The sequence below is a fragment of the Rhinopithecus roxellana genome, chromosome 3, assembly GCF_007565055.1.
Source record: "Rhinopithecus roxellana isolate Shanxi Qingling chromosome 3, ASM756505v1, whole genome shotgun sequence".
Classification (NCBI taxonomy): domain Eukaryota; kingdom Metazoa; phylum Chordata; class Mammalia; order Primates; family Cercopithecidae; genus Rhinopithecus; species Rhinopithecus roxellana.
In genome coordinates, this window is record NC_044551.1 from 90,649,017 (window position 1) to 90,666,550 (window position 17,534).

At 42.8% G+C, this 17,534-nt stretch overlaps 1 protein-coding gene across 1 annotated transcript in view; it reads right to left on the reverse strand.

Annotated features, from left to right (window-relative positions):
- Positions 1–17,534, reverse strand: part of SEMA5A (semaphorin 5A) — a 306,611-nt gene that overhangs the window by 25,119 nt on the left and 263,958 nt on the right. Inside the window, exons 14-16 of the mRNA XM_030927820.1 lie at positions 14,619–14,844; positions 9,469–9,687; positions 773–943 (exon numbers count right to left, since the gene is read on the reverse strand). Of these exons, the coding sequence (XP_030783680.1) occupies positions 773–943; positions 9,469–9,687; positions 14,619–14,844 (616 nt within the window). The remainder of the gene's footprint in view (positions 1–772; positions 944–9,468; positions 9,688–14,618; positions 14,845–17,534) is intronic.

The window sequence follows — 17,534 nt, forward strand, 5'->3', positions numbered from 1 at the left end:
CCTGATTTTCAACAACAAAACCTCAGACTCTGTTATTAGGCTACTGGCTTTAAAAATGCTTTGCTATCACCAGTTTCTGTGGTTTGCTGTGCTCCTCCTCTTACTGATTTGATGTCATGCTTTTTCTTTCCTTTAATTGCACTCCCTCTAAATTACAGCCCATTGCCCATAGATGAAGCATTCTCCAAGAGTGCTTAGGGTCCTCCTGTCACATTTGAGAAGTCATTCCTGGAACACAGGTCTGGAGATCTTTGGAAGGCACGTGGCTGCACCCAGGCTGGTTTTGAGACAAAAAAGCTGCAGGTGATTTCCCCACTCAGACCTACAGACTCGGAGCGGGCAGTACAAATGCTTGTTCTTTCCCACCTTTCCTTGGACTTTCTCTCTCCCTCAACACAGCAAGGTGTTGCCTGTGGGTCACTAGTGTTAGTTAGCAAAGTCAAGAATAAATTGGGATGTTGATGTTTCCGAATTAGGGAGATTGGGTGTTGTACCAAGCCACAGATCCAGAACTCGTGTTTGAAGCCTTTAGCCCTCTCCCATTGCTGGACTAAAGGCTTCGAACACGAGTTCTGAATCTGTGGCGCAGTGAGAACTGTTTTATTATAGATACTATGTTTTAAAGTCACTTCAAGGGTAATAGCATGTTGTTAACTTGTCCACCCCCCTTTTAGTACTTACTGTGATGGGGTATTATCAACTTCCCCATTTATCCATTAAGGAAAGAGGCCAATTTGTCCTAAAGCTGTGCAATAGGTGAGGTGCCGCTTACCTGGGCAGGGCTGCGTGTTGCAGAGTGCCTCTTCTGTGTGCAGCCCCAGGCAGATGTCTCCTCCATAGGCCGGGGCTGGATTGGAGCAAGAACGGGTCCTCATATAGTGTCCACCGCCACATGTTGCTGAACATTTCGTCCAGGGAGACCAGCAAGACCACATGCCATCCACTGTGAAGGAACACAATGTCATAGCACTTCTGTAATCCAATCCCAACCAAGCGAAAGGAGTCACTAAATGGAAGCCAAGTGGATTCTGTTTAGTAAGGGAAACAAAATGCAATCTGCACTCCAGGAAGGCTTCCGTGCATCGGTGGGCACGTAGCAACGAGGCTTCTGACCCCTCGCGGGGCTACATTTGGAGTCTTCCTCTTGGTGACAGATCCAGCTTTACAGATTCCTCCCTATACTTTTTCAGTTCCCTTTATTCATTCTTTCAGAAAATATTTCTAAATCTATCGTATCTAAGTACAAGCATGACAGCAGAGCGCAAGAGGTGTCATACTAATTCCAGCCCTTGAGAACAACCATGAACCACGTTGTACGGTTATTGATGTAAAGCCCCAGCCAGTTCTCACCTTTGCCATCTAACTAGCCAGACAAGACTTAAAGCCAAGGTAAGTAGCTCAAGTCACAAACTCCTTTACTAATTGGAGTATGGTTTACTCCCTGACAGTGGGGTAGAGAAAAGCTAACGGGTCCCATGAGGAAGGCAACTGAAGAATGCTCGGTAAATTCAGGCACAAAGTGACCAAATTAAGTATATCCACACAGACTTGACACTATGTTTAAATCACTACAGAGAGGAATCTGAAAATCTGCCGCCATATGTCGGCTTAGCTATTAAGGGTGCAGTTTTACAATGTGAACATTAGGCCGAACTGGTTCCTTGACTAACCATTTCCATGACAGCTCATAACCCAGCACATGTCTCTGCCTGCTCAAGTTAGCCTCCTGAATTCTTTAGGCTGGGCTCTTGGTACCTGCAGACTGGCCTGCCGAATGCTGGGGTCAGGTGGCTCACCTGAATCTGGGAGACTTTAAGACTCAGTCCTTTATTAGCTGATCTTGCTAAAACCAAGACCTCATGTTGGCTTGGGCTTGTGACAATGTCAAATATGATTTTCTGTTTAGCTAACTCCTGACTGTGCCTCTCTCTTGCTAACCAGACCTTCCCTGTTATTGCTGAGTCCCAGGACAAAGCAACAGGATTTTGTCAAACAAGGTGTTAGATCCTAATCAGGGGTTAAGCACCAATCATAACCACAGCCAACTCAATTAAAAAGCTGAGGAGAGACTCACTATTGCTATATGTAGAGAGTGTCACATTTTAAAGTTCTTTGTAGCCTACACAAAGAAACAGGAGCAACTATGACAGAGGGTGCCAAAATCATTCAGGGTATAAGATTGTTTTAGCTAGAATAACTTAGATTGTATTTTAATACGCCTGTCGTGATATATTACATCATTATGGTGTAATGTTTCTTTTTAGATATTGGCAAAGGTAAAAAGAAAGCATTTTTGAGAAACCAGAGCAAAAATATCATCTTTATGACAATATTCTAATTTGCAGAAAGTAAAAAGAAAACAAAAATATTTAAACCCAAGTTAGAAATAAGTTTGCAATCTAACCGGAAATTGTGTGATTCAATAGTTTACACAAACTTGCAGAATTCAACAGTATTTTCCCTAAAAGTTATACGGTATCTCAGACAGTTACAGGAACTGATCAAGTATTTGATACTGGCTGTAATGTCAGCAATAAAAAAGGCAGGCATGTGTTTTCTTAGAACTTTTGAATTTTAAAAAACTCTCTCCCATATCTATCCTCACTGAAGGAAGCACTTGCTGACAGTTTTTTCCTGTTTGCAACCTAAATTGGAGCTTGGCCTCCAGGGAGTACCCTTGCATGCCCCATACGCCAAGGCAAAAATAAGTCCTTGTGACTTATAGTAACAGCAAGTGTCTTAGATCTTGGCTGTCTAAATGCATACAAGGCAGCTCAGGGCTCAGAAGGGTCTAATGTGTGCCCTAGATTGTGTCAGGGCCTGATGTACAACTAACCATGTGTTCTGAAGATCTCTGTATGGCATGATGAACCTGCAGATGAATGGCCGACAAGTATGTGAAAAGATGCTCAGCATCATGAATCAACAGGGAAATGCAAATCAAAACCACAATGACCATCAATTCATACCTGCCAGAATGGCTATTACCCAAAAAACAAAAGATCAGTGTTGGCAAGGACGTGGAGAAATTGCAGCCTTTGTACACTGTTGGAGGAAATGTACAATGGTGCAGCTGCCTTGGAAAACAATGTGGAGGGTCCTCAAAAAATTAAAAACAGAGGCCGGGTGTGGTGACTCACACCTATAATCCCAACATTTTGGGAGGCCAAGACAGGTGGATCACCTGAGGCCAGGAGTTCGAGACCAGCCTGGCCAACATAGTGAAGCCCTGTCTCTACTAAAAATACAAAAATTAGCCGGGCGTGGTGGTGCACATCTGTCATCCTCACTACTCAGGAGGCTGAGGTAGCAGAATCGCAGGAACCTGTGAGGTGGAGGTTGCAGTGAGCTGAGATGGCGCCAGTGTACTCCAGCCTGGGTGACAGAATGAAACACCATCACAAATAAAATAAAAAATAGATAAAAATAGAATTACTGTAAGATCCAGCAATCCCACTTCTGGGTATATATCCAAGAAACTGAAATTAGGATCTCTGAGAGACATCTGCATTCCCATGTTCACTGCAGCATTTCTCACAATAACCAAGATTTCAAAACAACCTAAATGTCCATCAAGAGATAAATAAAGCAAATGTGGGAGGTACATACAATGAAATATTATTCAACCTTAAAAAATGAGATCCTGCCAGATGTAACAACATGGATGAACCTAGGGGAGGACATTATGCTATGTGAAACAAGTCAGACACAGAAAGACAAATAATATGTAATTCCACTTAGATCAGGTATCTAAAATAGTCAAACTCATAGCAGCAGTGAGTAAAATGGTGGTTGTCAGGGACTAGGGGAAGAGGGAAATGGAGAACTGCTGTATAGCTGGCATAAACTTCCAGTTATTCAAAATGAGTCAGAGCTAGAGATCTACTATACGTTGTGGTATACCTATACTTAACAATACCTGTTGTGCATTCAAAAACCTGTTAAGAGTGTAGGTAGATTTTATGTTGAGTGTTCTTACCACAGCAAAAACAAAAATAAAAAGAGAGACTAAATGGGCTCATTTCAGTGGTTCCATAATCATGCAACATCTAATGATCTCACACCAGGAAGCTGATGTACATAATATATCCTGTGATATTTCAAACAGTATTGATTCCTGTCCACATTTCTACTAACATGTGTGCCAATGTGTATGTGATCTAGTCTAATAAATCCTCTCCCACACACACACCAACCGTCCATCTGGTATCATGGTAAATTCTCCTGGCACAGGATTGTTAAACAGAGAGAATGGAATTGTTGTTTGAATAATCGTTTAAGAGAGCATTTGGAACAGATCCAGTTGCTGAAACATTCCCACTTGGGAGTTCAAATCGCAAGATCACATTCTACCTCCACCAATTTCAACAGTCAAATAACTGGGGAAATGGATGTTTCTAGTACAGAGGGAACTCAAAGGAGGCCTGGAACCACGTCCTCACTCTGTCCGGGAGTTGCTTAGTCTGCCATTGCCCTACGTCCCCAGACCAATCCTAATGCGGTGCTTGCTTTCTGTCCTCTCGATCCAGTCCTGAGGTTACAGGTTTCAACCTATATCATGGAGCTGTGATGTAGGACATTATTGTACTAACAGTTCATATGAGAAAGGTCAAAGCATTTCTAAAATAGAGATTACAGAATACAAATCTTAATGAAATAGTCTTCACCGTGAGGGAGCCTGTACAACCTGGTGGGGAAGTAGAAAGTTGCAGAGCCAAGAAAACAAAACAAATGTAAGCCACTGTGCAAGGCACAGCGTGTCAGGGGCCTGAGCGAGGCTGAGCCACTAAAATAGATTTTTTTTTTCCTGCTATGTGAACTCTACTGGACTAAAAAAAATAACATTAGTAATAATAATAATTAAAATAAACTCATTCAATTTCCATCTCTGTCCTCACAACTGCCCTGGGGGTTGTTCCAGAAATGAATGACTTGAGGCATACAGAGGTTAGGTCCTAGGCAAGTGAGTGGGAAGCTGGGGCTGGAACACTGGCAGGCTGAGCACAGAACCCGATACACAAACACAGGTTATAGCTTCCCATAACTCCTCCCATGTTGCTAAAAATCACATAGGAATCTCCTCATGGCTTGAATCACCACCTAATTTAGCTCAAGAAATACTGGTTCATGGGAAGATCAGACAAAACAAACTCAAGCTCAGATCCATGTTGCTTTCAAGGAATCAAAGCAATTATAGGAAATTATTTTTGATAAAATGAAATTTCTACATGAAGTGACTTGATAGAAGAAGATACCATTCTTGTTGTAGAGATTCTAGCTGAATATTCCACCCACTACAGTAAGATGAAAAACAACGGCAGTAACCAATGTACAATTGCCAGAGATCTAAATAGCAAAGTAAAAACTAAATAACTAAGGTTTGCACAACAGGCTTCCTGTGTGTGATCAGAGATGTGAAGCCCTTCACTCACAGTCTCTCGGGACATGGGCAAATGTAGTATTGATTCTCCAGCATACTGAGGTCTGGACTACATAGGTTTGCACCGCAGGATGGCTATGCTGTCTGCTCCTAAGGATCTCTAAGAAGAAATTTCCTCTACCCACTGCCCCCTGCCTGGCTCCACTTCAAAGTATGGACTCAAGGACTCCAAGAATGAAAAGGAAGAGAGGGTTCTGAGCACACCAGAGATGCCTAAGAGATTTGTCTATAGGACACACAACTGCCAGAATTATTCTTTTGATTCAAAGAGTCTGTCTCTCCATTAGATTTAGTGTTCCTTCCCCCATAGAATTATTTTTGCAAAATACAAAACAGAACCATCTTAGTTAAGTCTGATGAAAAGAGTTTGTGTTTACTTCATTAGGTTTTATGGGGTCTAAGCCAAACTCTGAGGTTACTTTCATCTTAGCTGAACATTACTTAGCAACAAAAAAACATCTGCTGTCTGTACCTTTGTAGGTCAAGGTCTGGAGTCTTTAAGGCTGAATCGAATATGCATTGAGGAAAAGGAGTAAAGGAGAAATAATTAGCTATTTCTCAATGCTGGGGTAAATTATGTAGGTGAAGGTGAATAAAATGATCATTTCAGCATGGGCTTGACTTAGAAACCTTATTATAGTTTATTATACACATTAGTCTTAGAGGTAACATTTACATTCTCTGGTTTATTTTATTTTATTTTGAGACAGAATCTCACTCTGTCACCCAGGCTGCAGTGCAGTGGCATGATCTCAGCTCACTGCAAACTCCATCTCCTGGGTTCAAGCAATTCTTCTGCCTCAGTCTCCTAAGTAGCTGGGATTACAGGTACATGCCACCGTGTAAGGCTAATTTTTTTCTTTTTAGTAGGAATAAGTTTTTACCATGTTGACCAGGCTGGTCTCAAACTCCTGACCACAAGTGATCTACCCAACTCAACCTCCTAAAGTGCTGGGATTACAGGTGTTAGTCACTGTGCCTGGCTGATTTATTTTCATATTTAATTTTAATGAGAAAATATATTTTAAATAAAACACACTGTCCATTTGTAATTATCCACTATGAACCCAACAGGGTTAAAAAGGAGTAAATTCGCAGTGGAGAGTATCCTAAATGAGACAGGAATTGGCCTCTAACTGGCTTCCTGGTAACTATGCAGCTCAGCATTCACACCCCTAGCACTTCTAACCCTCCCTGCTGGGTTACGCCTTGTCATACATTTAGGAATTTCCCAGGCAGGGGAAGCATCACTCAACCCTGACTCACCCACTGCGTAGTGCAAAGTGACATGGGCCACCCTGAATGACTCCACAACACTCCGCAGAATCTTGGCTTTTAAAAAGAAAATGGGGACAGAGTTATTTCAACATATTAAAGTTATGTATACATGGTATTGGCTTGACCACCAAATCAACTAAAATGAGAGCAACCAACAGATCATGTTAATAGAGTGTCTCTGAGATGAGTGGTGACCCTTTGTACTTGTGCACTAGGACAGCATCCAAATGTCTGGAGGAATCTGCACATCCTACCCATGGCAACAAGGATAGGGTCTGGAGCCCAGGGAGACAAGGGTGGGTGGAGGGACCCTGACATTCCCATGACATCTGCCCCGTTCCAGTTTATAGCATGGACCCGAGTCTAGTGCGCTCGCCCACAGGATTCCTCTCAGCCCCCAGAGGAGGACTCCTCCTACTGGGACTATGGGAAAGAACAGTTCAGTGACCTTTCCCAGACTCTCAGCATCAGCTTGGCTGGGAAAGCTGGGTCGGCAAAGGAAGAGTCTCCTGAGGCTGGAGAAATTCAAGCAGAGACACCCTAGGAGGAGCCAGGCAGCTGATAAGAGCAGAAACGTTATCGGAAGACTCAGCTACAAATCTGGAAACTATATATTTTCAGTTTTATATACATGTTTATTCATCTATCCATTCATCCATCCATTATCCACCCTTTCACATACCCAATCCAATGAAGGTTCACTGAATATCTGCTACAAGCAAGTTTTTTGATGTAAGAACTCAGACAGTTTTATCTACTAGAAATATGTTAATATTCTATGACTTTAAAAATGTTGTATCCAACTTCAGAATGAGCCTTCCTCCCAATTTCCCATCTCTGGTTGTCAGTTTCACCAGCTCCTTTCTGTCCCTCAAGACCCAGCTTAAGGGCAGCCTACTTGCTGTAGCTGCCACAATTTCTCCTTGGCGAAATCCACCAAGGGGCTGGCTCCTTGGTGGATACAGCCACTGCACCTGGTTGTCATAAACTCAGTATCCAGCGACCATACTGGGTTAACACTGCTCCCAGGATGCATCTTCCCTAAACTCTTAAGTTTCTTTCTGACCTGGATCATAGCAGTGCATCTGTGTATACCCTGTAAACAGTGCACAGTCGGTTACTCAAAAATGTTTCCTGAGAAATGACATGAATGAAGAAAGATCAGTTAACCAACTTTTTGTTTCCTCATTATTAACAAACAATCCCTGATGGGTATTTCTAGTATATGCCAGGCCCCTGCTGGGAGCTGAGGTCACTGCCATGAGTGAGACCATGCCAGGAGTCCCTGTCCTCATGGAGCTTCACACAAAAGTCAAGGCAGCCTCCCCAGTCACAGATCGGCCCTTGGGATGGCCATAATGTGTGGGCCAAAGACTTTCCGTGGGTTCTGGACAGAAGAGCAGGAGGTGGGAAGCTCTGGTGGAAGTGTGTTAGGTGCTAGGGACCCTGAGCTGTGGCAGAAGGAAGTCAGAAACAGGGGCTTGAATATTATAGGGAAAGACGGAGGAGCGTTTTGAGCACTGTCAGAGCAAAAGCCCTGGGTGGGGGCTCTTTCGGCTCATTTTCATGACTCTATGCTTGCTTGGGAATTCAGTGGAATGAAAAGCCAGGCCTCAGGAAGAAGACCAAGACAAACAGCTCTGCTAGGCCCACAGGAGAGAAGAGCTTGCATCTTTGGAGGACTTAATTAATGAGGTAGAATCTTTGTGACAGAAGACATGGGGACCAAGTCCTGGCTTGGCAGGCCCAGGGTCCAGGGGTTACACCTTTGATACCCGTGACCCTGGATGACCACGTGATGGTCCATGGAGGCCATATGGGGGAGGGCTGGGTCCATCAGTGGCCTGGGAAGGGATCAGCCTCCAGAAGGAGCTGATGGTCGCTCCAAAGACCCCGGATATTTCAGACCACATTAGAAAGGCTGGCTTTTCCATCAGACACAACAACTAGAGTCCATATCCTTTGAGTAGCTCATGGGAAAGTTTTAATTCCTTTTACAATCAGAAGAAAAAAACATGAACACAATCTAGCCTAGATGGTATTTGTCTTTCCCCAATGCATTAGGAAGTGGGGAACCCCTGCAGACAAATGTGCCCAGGGTCCAGGGAGGGCCCACTGTGACCCGGCCTACCAGATCTTTCTATACAGACAACTAAAGCTGCATCCTGTCTGAAAGGAGGGCTGAGAGAAGGGTCTTAATATTGCTTGGAATGATTTAGGATTTGGTTTCAGGTCTGCTGGAGAGAAGAGGTTTATTTTTCTTTCCTTTTTCCACTCTGGGCTAATCCAGCAGGTGATGACATCACACAAGACATTTTTTTATTTGTTTGTTTGTTGATTTACTTTTGAGACAAGGTCTCGCTCTGTTCCCCAGGGTGCAGTGCAGTGGGCTGATCATGGCTCACTGCAGTCTTGATCTCCTGGACTCCAGAAATCCTCCCAACTCAGCCTCCAGAATAACTGGGACTACAGGTGTGCACTGTCATACTTGGCTAATTTTTGTATTTTTCATAGGGATGGGGTCTGGCTGTACTGCCCAGGCTTGAGCTCTTAGGCTCAAGTGATTCCCCCTCATTGGCCTCACAAAGTGCTGGGATTACCAGCATGAGCAACCACGTGTAGCCAAGACATTTATTAAGAACACAGATCTCAAACATGAAGCCAGGGAGCTGTGTGAGGCCTGGTAAATAAGAAGACTCTCCAAGGCCCTTGAGTTTTCAGATGTTTTGTTGATTACACAATCCACTTACCTGGGCAGGGCAAAATGTTGCATTCCTGATATTCTAGAGATGGGCCGAGGCAAGGCATTCCCCCATACTTGGGTTCGGGGTTGTTGCAAACACGCTTCCGGTTCCGAATGCCCCTGCTGCAGTCACGGCTGCACTGTGACCACGACGTCCAGGCTGACCAAGCCCCGTTGACTGTGTGGGCAGAGTATCTGCCAGCACGCAGGAAATCCCCAGAAAGCCCTGCCAAGGAAACAGGTGAAGTGTGATTCTGTTACAAGTTTCAGAAGAATCACAGTCCATGCTGACTTTCATTCTGTATCGGCTGTCTGCCTTATGTCTAGAACTACCCTCTCACATTCTGTCGAGCTCCTTTTACACTTCAGTAGCCAAAAATCAGACAGCCTCTTATATCTCAAGCTTCTTTTCTGCAGTTACTATGAAATAAGGCCGAAATCAAGAACTCCATTTGTGAATGTGGTGAAGCCTTTACACCATAAATAATAGATTCTATATAGGTAGTTCATTTACTTTTTGAAGAAACTTCTTACAAAGTAAATACAACTTTCTCACTTCCCTTGGGAATTCTACAACAAACTGCCCTCAGACACAATGGGTAGAGCCTGCCCCGAAGGACCTCCATCTGGAGGAAGGGAAACATAATTCAGACATTTTCTAAACCTATTCTTTCAGCTGTTAACCTTTCAAAGGTGAATTAATGCTGGTGAAAGGGGCCAAGTCAATTGCTCCTGGATCACAGGCCAGAGAAACTCCTGTCTGCTCCGTAGAATTCATGCCCTAGAACTGAACACCGCGCTGAGTGACTGCCAAATGTTTCTGTGAAGTTTAGAGCACACTGTCTAACAAAAGGTGTTTCGCAAGGAGCCAAGAAAGGCAGCAGCAGCAGCAGGTGGGCTGTGGGGTGAGTGGGGAGTTGCTGTGGCAGGAATCACAGCCAACAGGCTTTGAGACATATTGTGGGTGATGTGTACAGTGAGCACTTTCACTTGTCAAGTCATGTAATTAGCCATAGTCAAAATTTATATGTGTTTTTATGAAAATGTCTTCCCACTCACAATACTAAAAAATATTCCATAATCTTCTCAAATGTAGGCAATGTGACACCAGCTTTAACAAATAACTCTAAAGGTATGCAGTGAAGTTCCGGGTAAGTGTGCTCAGAAGACAAAAGTGCCAACAACTCTCGGCGTTGTTAAGCAACTCTGTTGTTTACTTTGAAAATCTGTTTCTGAAAGGATGGCCGGATACTCTTCAGAGAAATTGAATTAGAAGTGTCTTTCTATGATAAACTAGTATTCTGTGGTGAATCAATAAAGAAAACCTATGCACAAATCAAACCTAATTTTATGTGGTCAGAGGAAAATGAGTCCCATTTTGTGTTTTCAAGATATCAATACCAAAATGTGAGACCATCATGAGAACTCAAAGCCATTAAGACAAAGGAGGATTAAACTCTGTGCACACGTATGTTTATGGCGGCACTATTCACAATACCAAAGACTTGACACCAACCCAAATGTCCATCAATGATAGACGGGATAGAGAAAATGTGGTACATATACACCATGGAATACTATGCAGTCATAAAAAAGGATGAGTTTGGCCAGGCATGGTGGCTCATGCCTGTAATCCCAGCACTTTGGGAGGCCAAGGCAGGCAGATCACAAGATCAGGAGATCGAGACCACGGTGAAACCCTGTCTCTACTGAAAATACAAAAAATTAGCCGGGCATGGCAGTGGGCACTTGTAGTCCCAGCTACTCGGGAGGCTGAGGCAGGGGAATGGCGTGAACCCAGGAGGTAGAGCTTGCAGTGAGCTGAGATCGTGCCACTGCACTCCAGCCTTGCCGACAGAGTGAGACTCCATCTCAAAAAAAAAAAAAAAAAAAAAAAAAAAGGATGACTTCATATCGTTTGCAGGGACATGGTTAATCTGGAAACCATTATTCTCAGCAAACTAACAAAGGAACAGAAAACCAAACACTGCATGTTCTCACTCGTAAGTAGAAATTGAACAATGAGAATACATGGACACATGGAGGGGAACATCACACACGAGGGCCTGTTGAGGGGTGGGGAGCTAGGGGAGGGATAGCATTAGGAGAAAAACCTAATATAGATGACGGGTTGATGGGTGCAGCAAACCATCATGGCACGTGTATACCTGTGTAACAAACCTGCACACTCTGCACATGTATACCAGAACTTAAAGTATAATAAACAAAATGTATTGAAGTCAGATACAAAATAATATATTAACATTAATTGTATATTTTATATAAATCTAGCCATATATTTAAGTAATCCAATGTTGAACTTTTTTTAAAGGGAGTGGTAAAAATCAGCTTAATTTCTCAAACTTCAAGTGTTTAATACTTATCAAAAGTGCTTTTAAATTCCAAGTTTTCGTATGTTAAATTTCACACCTCAAATTAAAATAAAACTGTTGTTTAAATGGAAAAAAAGACAAGTCCATGATCAACTTTTGAAGGAAATACAGACTATCTTTTATAAATGTGTATTCAAATTTTCCTTAGTTAATATTATGAACATTAAAACAAATATTAGCTCTGGTTGTATATGTATCTGAAAAAGGGGGGAATAAAATGTGTAAGTTCAGAAAGGAGACTGAAGTTGATGTACAGAGAAATACCATCATTCATTTTCTACTTTTTCTTTAATATCGTAAGAAATACAGTTCACAGCTCATTTTGAAATAAGAGAATAAGTGAATAAATTAGAGATAGTGTTGCCAGATTGAGCAAATAAAATACAGGAAACTCAGTTAAATGTGACTTTCAAAAAAATAAATAATATTTTTTGATAAGTATTTACCAAATATTAGATGGGACACATCTATATACTTAAATAATTGGGCTGGGTGCACTGTCTAACACCTGTAATCCCAGCACTTTGGGAGACCAAGGCAGGCAGATCACTTGAGCCTAGGAGCTCAAGACTAGCCTGGGCAACATGGAGAAAATCTGTCTCTACAAAAAATAAAAAATTAGCTGGGTGTGGTGATGCACACCTGTAGTTCCAGTTACTCAGGAGGCTGAGATAGGAGGATTGATTGAACCCTGAGATTGAACCATGATTACACCACTGTACTCCAGCCTGGGCAACAGAGGGAGACCCCATCTCAACAAACAAACAAACAAAAACCAAAAAATTGCATGGGTCTTAGTCATTTAAAAAGTTATGTGGGATATACTTATCCTGAAAAAGATTCATGGGATATACTTGTACTAGAAAAAACTTCTGAAAGATAGCTGAAACCTTCATTTAAATTTTGTGCTTTATCTCACCACCCTAGGTGGAGTTCACAAGATCATCCTTTATAAAATGTACATCTTTAAGTCCTCAGTTATCTTTCTCTTGGTATTTCATCATATACCATCTCTTCTAAATACAGCAAGAGTTTACAAAATTAAAAAGAATGACTATTATTTTGTTACTTATTTTTCCAGGGGGGTGGTATTTGTTTAAGTTGTATGTTTATTCACATAAAACACTGTATGAAAGCAGACTCTTTTTATTTGCTTCAAGAAACAAGGAGCTTGTGTGATCACTGAACTACAGTGAGCAGTGGTGTGAGGACAGGACAGAGTTAATGTCAGTGAGAACAACAGGATGAGGAAGCAGGCTTGTAAAGCAAGTGGCTTCTGCTGCACCTGCTGGGCCTCCAGGCATCCAGGCTGTTCACTGGCTCCCAGGAGAAGTCATGGTGATCTGTGACAAGAGAGCAGCTGGTGGCCGTCACGCAGAACCACGCTGTCTCAGAGCCTTCCTTGTGGCAACATCAAGTAGATCCACCAAACCTCCATGAATTTATCCCACGATAAATTCTGTCCAATATGGCAACACATCAGCTTGGTGGCACTTGTCTAGGCTAGTCACTCTGGGTATAAGACCCCTCCTCTATAAATGGTGCCTGTCCTTTCATGTTGGGAGAATAAGGTAGAATCACCAGTGCGAAGATGCTAAGGCATATCTAAAAATGGCCTCAAGATATAACAATCACTGTTCTCATCAAACTGTGTATCAAGGACCCATCTATGAGTATCCATTTCCTTTTCTCTTGGTATCTTTTCTTTTGGAAGAGATTTTGCCCAATTAGAGGAGACTGAAAAACAGAAATGAAGAACAAAGCAAAGCATCAAGCTCTTAAGGACCACCAGGCTCAATTCCTTTTTCTGCAGGTGAGACAGCTGAGCTCTAGGGAGAGAAAGTGAATTGCCCCAGGTAAACGGACCACTTGGTGTCAGGGCCAGGCAGAGGCCAGATCTGGTTTCTGCCTCAGGACTTTCTCCATGCTATTACTATGGCATTCAAGGGATTTACTCAATTATGAGGAGCAAAGTGATTTCAAAGACTAGTCTAGTATCCTCACACACTGTGCTTTTTAAAAACAGAAAACTCCTTTTATAGGTACAAAGAGAAATGCACTTCCATTGCCTTTGCGCACTTTCGGGATAAAGAAAACTTTTTTTCAGCTTACGTTTTAGTGCCAGAAGACGTATGAAAGATCACTGATGCTTCCCCAGTACATTTTCTGATACTAAATAAATCTCACACAAATGATTCTGGGTCTATAATAAATATAATGCTACTGGGGGGCTGATTTCATAGTATCACTTCAATATCTAACTTCTTACAGTAAGGCTCTTTTCTTTCAATTTGTCCTACAGTCAGTTGTGCTGTACAGGGATCATTGTTTTCAAGGCTGCTAAGCCATAAATAACCAAAAAGAGGCCGGGTGCGGTGGCTCACACCTGTAATCCCAGCACTTTGGGAGGCCGAGGAGGCCGGATCACGAGGTCAGGAGATTGAGACCATCCAGGCTAACACGGTGAAACCCCATCTCTACTAAAAATACAAAAAAAGAAAAGAAAAAAAAATTAGCCAGGCGTGGTGGTGGGTGCCTGTGGTCCCAGCTATTCGGGAGGCTGAGGCAAGAGAATGGCGTGAACCCGGGAGGCGGAGCTTGCAGTGAGCAGAGATCGAGCCACTGCACTCCAGCCTGGGCGACAGAGCGAGACTCCATCTCAAAAAAAAAAAAAAAAAAGGTCCTACTGCTGTTTATGACCTTAGAGATAAGATCAAAGGCCCTTCCATGGAAGTGGGTCAGTCCCCACGGAATCACTACTCACCGTCTGTGGAGCAGCCACTGGTACCGTCGCTAGAACAGTACCGCATTTCGATTCTCTGTCTTCCCACCTCCAGCAAATTCGGATCGGGCAGGCGGGCTTTGCACGTGTATCGGAACCGCTGCTCGTAGTGGCCGCCGTTGTCAGAGATGTTGACAGGCGTCCAGGGTGTCCAGGGTGTGGTCTTCTTCAGCTCAGGACACGGGTTGGTGTTGCAAGGCTGGTACTCCTGGGGAGAACGTGCAGGCGAGCATTACCATACAGGGTGAACAGAGCAACCTCACGAAGGGCTCCTTTCCTTTAGGGAAAGATAGGCGTCTCTAAAACACCAGCTCCTAAGACACAGCTACTCTACCAAACTAGAAACACACTTAAGTTAAATTAGGCATTCAACAGAATGCTCGGTGTTCAAGACATCTCCAAAAGGAATCCGCAGTCTCTCCTGTGTAAACAATGGGAATGAGACAACCAACTTAATTGCTTGTGGGAAAAAACCCCAGTGATCCCATAAAAATCATCTTCCTTTCACTTAATGACTAGCTGAAAGTACCCATTATTCTGATGTTAAGTTTAGCATTTTCTTGAAAAGATTGATCTGTAAACCTCATAATATTCAGTTTGAGATTAACGGATGTTTTAAGACCTGGGATCACAGATGTGAGGTGTTAAGAGTGGTAGGGGGGCCACAAGATAAAATGATGCAAGAGACTTTTTTACGTATAAGAAGGTTTCCTATCATCTCACAGCTAACACCTTCAAAGCCCTTCTCAGCATCTCCTGAGAGTACACTGAAATGTAAGTTCTGTTCCCTCCCTCCCAGGTACCTCCCTTGGATTCACAGGTAGGAGGGTCCTGGGTAGATAAGCACACAGTGGCTTTGGAGGTCTGGCAGGTGGAGATGATGCAAATCTGCCTGGAGCACCTACTGATTTATTTGACAAGCATTCTATACAATTGCTGCAAACACAGAGCCCAGTAGGAGGGATACAGGAGTTGACCTTGGATGCAGTGTGACATAATTTCTCCATTTTACAGCAATGGGTTTCACTGGAGGGGAAACCTTACGCATAATACACCTAGTGATGGACGCTGGATCAAAGATTTTTAACAATATTTTATTAATAAAATAAGAATAAATCACTCATTAAGCTTTATCATAAAATAAGAAAATTGCTCTATCATTTCTCCACTTCTTTCAGTTGCATATTTTGATACTTATCACCATACCGCTAAACTTGACTTTGGGTTCTTTTGGTAAACCTTTGAATCTACAAATTCCTTTGGTTTTAGAATTATTATTATTATCATTATTATTATTATTATTTTGAGACGGAGTCTCGCTCTGTCGCCCAGGCTGGAGCACAGTGGCGCGATCTTGGCTCACTGCAAGCTCTGCATCCCCAGTTCACGCCATTCTCCTGCCTCAGCCTCCCGAGTAGCTGGGCCTACAGGCGCCCGCCACCACGCCTGGCTAATTTATTGTAGTAGATATGGGGTTTCACCATGTTAGCCAGGATGGTCTAAATCTCCTGACCTCGTGATCTGCCTGCCTTGGACACCCCAAGGTGCAGGGATTACAGGCGTGAGCAGAAATATTCTTGATTACTTCATTTCATGCTCCCCCTCCCTTTTCTTGCTGCATCTCTTATCTTTTGGATGTAAACTCATTTATCCATTTTTACATTTCTCATCTTTTATCTCATAGTTTCCATATCTTCATCTTTTGCTCTAGTTTCTGGAAGATTTCCTCAACCTTATCTTCCAAAATGATGATTGAAATATTCATCTTATCTACTACATTTTAAATTTCCAAAAGCCTTTTTGTGTCTATTTTTTGGTTCTTGATTATTCCCTTTCATTGTATCCTATTCTTATTTTTTTTGGTCACACTACTTTCTCCAATTTGAGTACATTGATGATTTGAATACACTGAGTACATGAATTATTTCAAGGTTGTAGTCTCTCTCTATAGCTTCTGTATCTTCAAATTGCTGAATTCCCTTTGCTTTTTTTGGATCGCTATCTTTCTTGTTAGATTGTTTCTTCTGTGATCTGAACATTCTTTGTTTTCTGCTTTGAATTAGAGTGGAGGGCTAAAAAGTTTAACTGGAAGGTCTAAGGACAAAGAAGTCTATAGACCTGGTCAGATCTGGTTAAGCATCTTTAACCAGAATTTAAGAATCTTTGTCAGAATCTTAAACCTTTCCTGCTGGACTCTTCAGAGACCGCTGAGAAGACTGCTCCAGTGTCTTATCTGTCTGGATGCTGGAGACTGAGCCATGGAGGATCTGGGAGCCAAGTGGAGGAAGAGGGCTGAACTCTCAGTGTCCAGTAGACAGTCATTTATCTGACTCTGCCTTTCTCAGTTCTGAAGCACCCAGTTAACTGAGCTCAGTGCTCAGAGGTCCAGAGATGCTCTGTTTTCCTCTCCAGAAAATAAGCTTCCTAGCATCTGTCAGACATAGCAGGTCTAGTCTCCTTGGTGGAGTGGGAGAGAGATATGGAGGTCTGACAACTTCTTAAACAGAAGTCAGCCAATGTTACTTTGCCACTAACAAAGAAAACGGGCTGCTGATTCCTGAGCTCTCTGAGGGGCCTCTGGTGTGCATTGAGATGATTCTTTTCATGTATGTGCTGGAGGTCCCCGAGATCCCTCCAGTTTCTATGATTAGATAGCAGGATCCATAGGACTCTGTATGCAGCAGTGTTCTCAGCTATAATTTATTACAGTAAGAGAATACAAAGCAAAATCAGGAAAGAGAAAACGCACACGGGGTAGAAGTCCAGACAAAGCCAGGTGGCACAACCAAGAGACCTCTCTCAGCAGAATCACAAAGGATGTACTCAGGTCCCCCAGCAGCTAGTTCTGATGATGTACAGGGAAGATGGTCTACCAGGGAAGCTCACTGGAGACTTGGT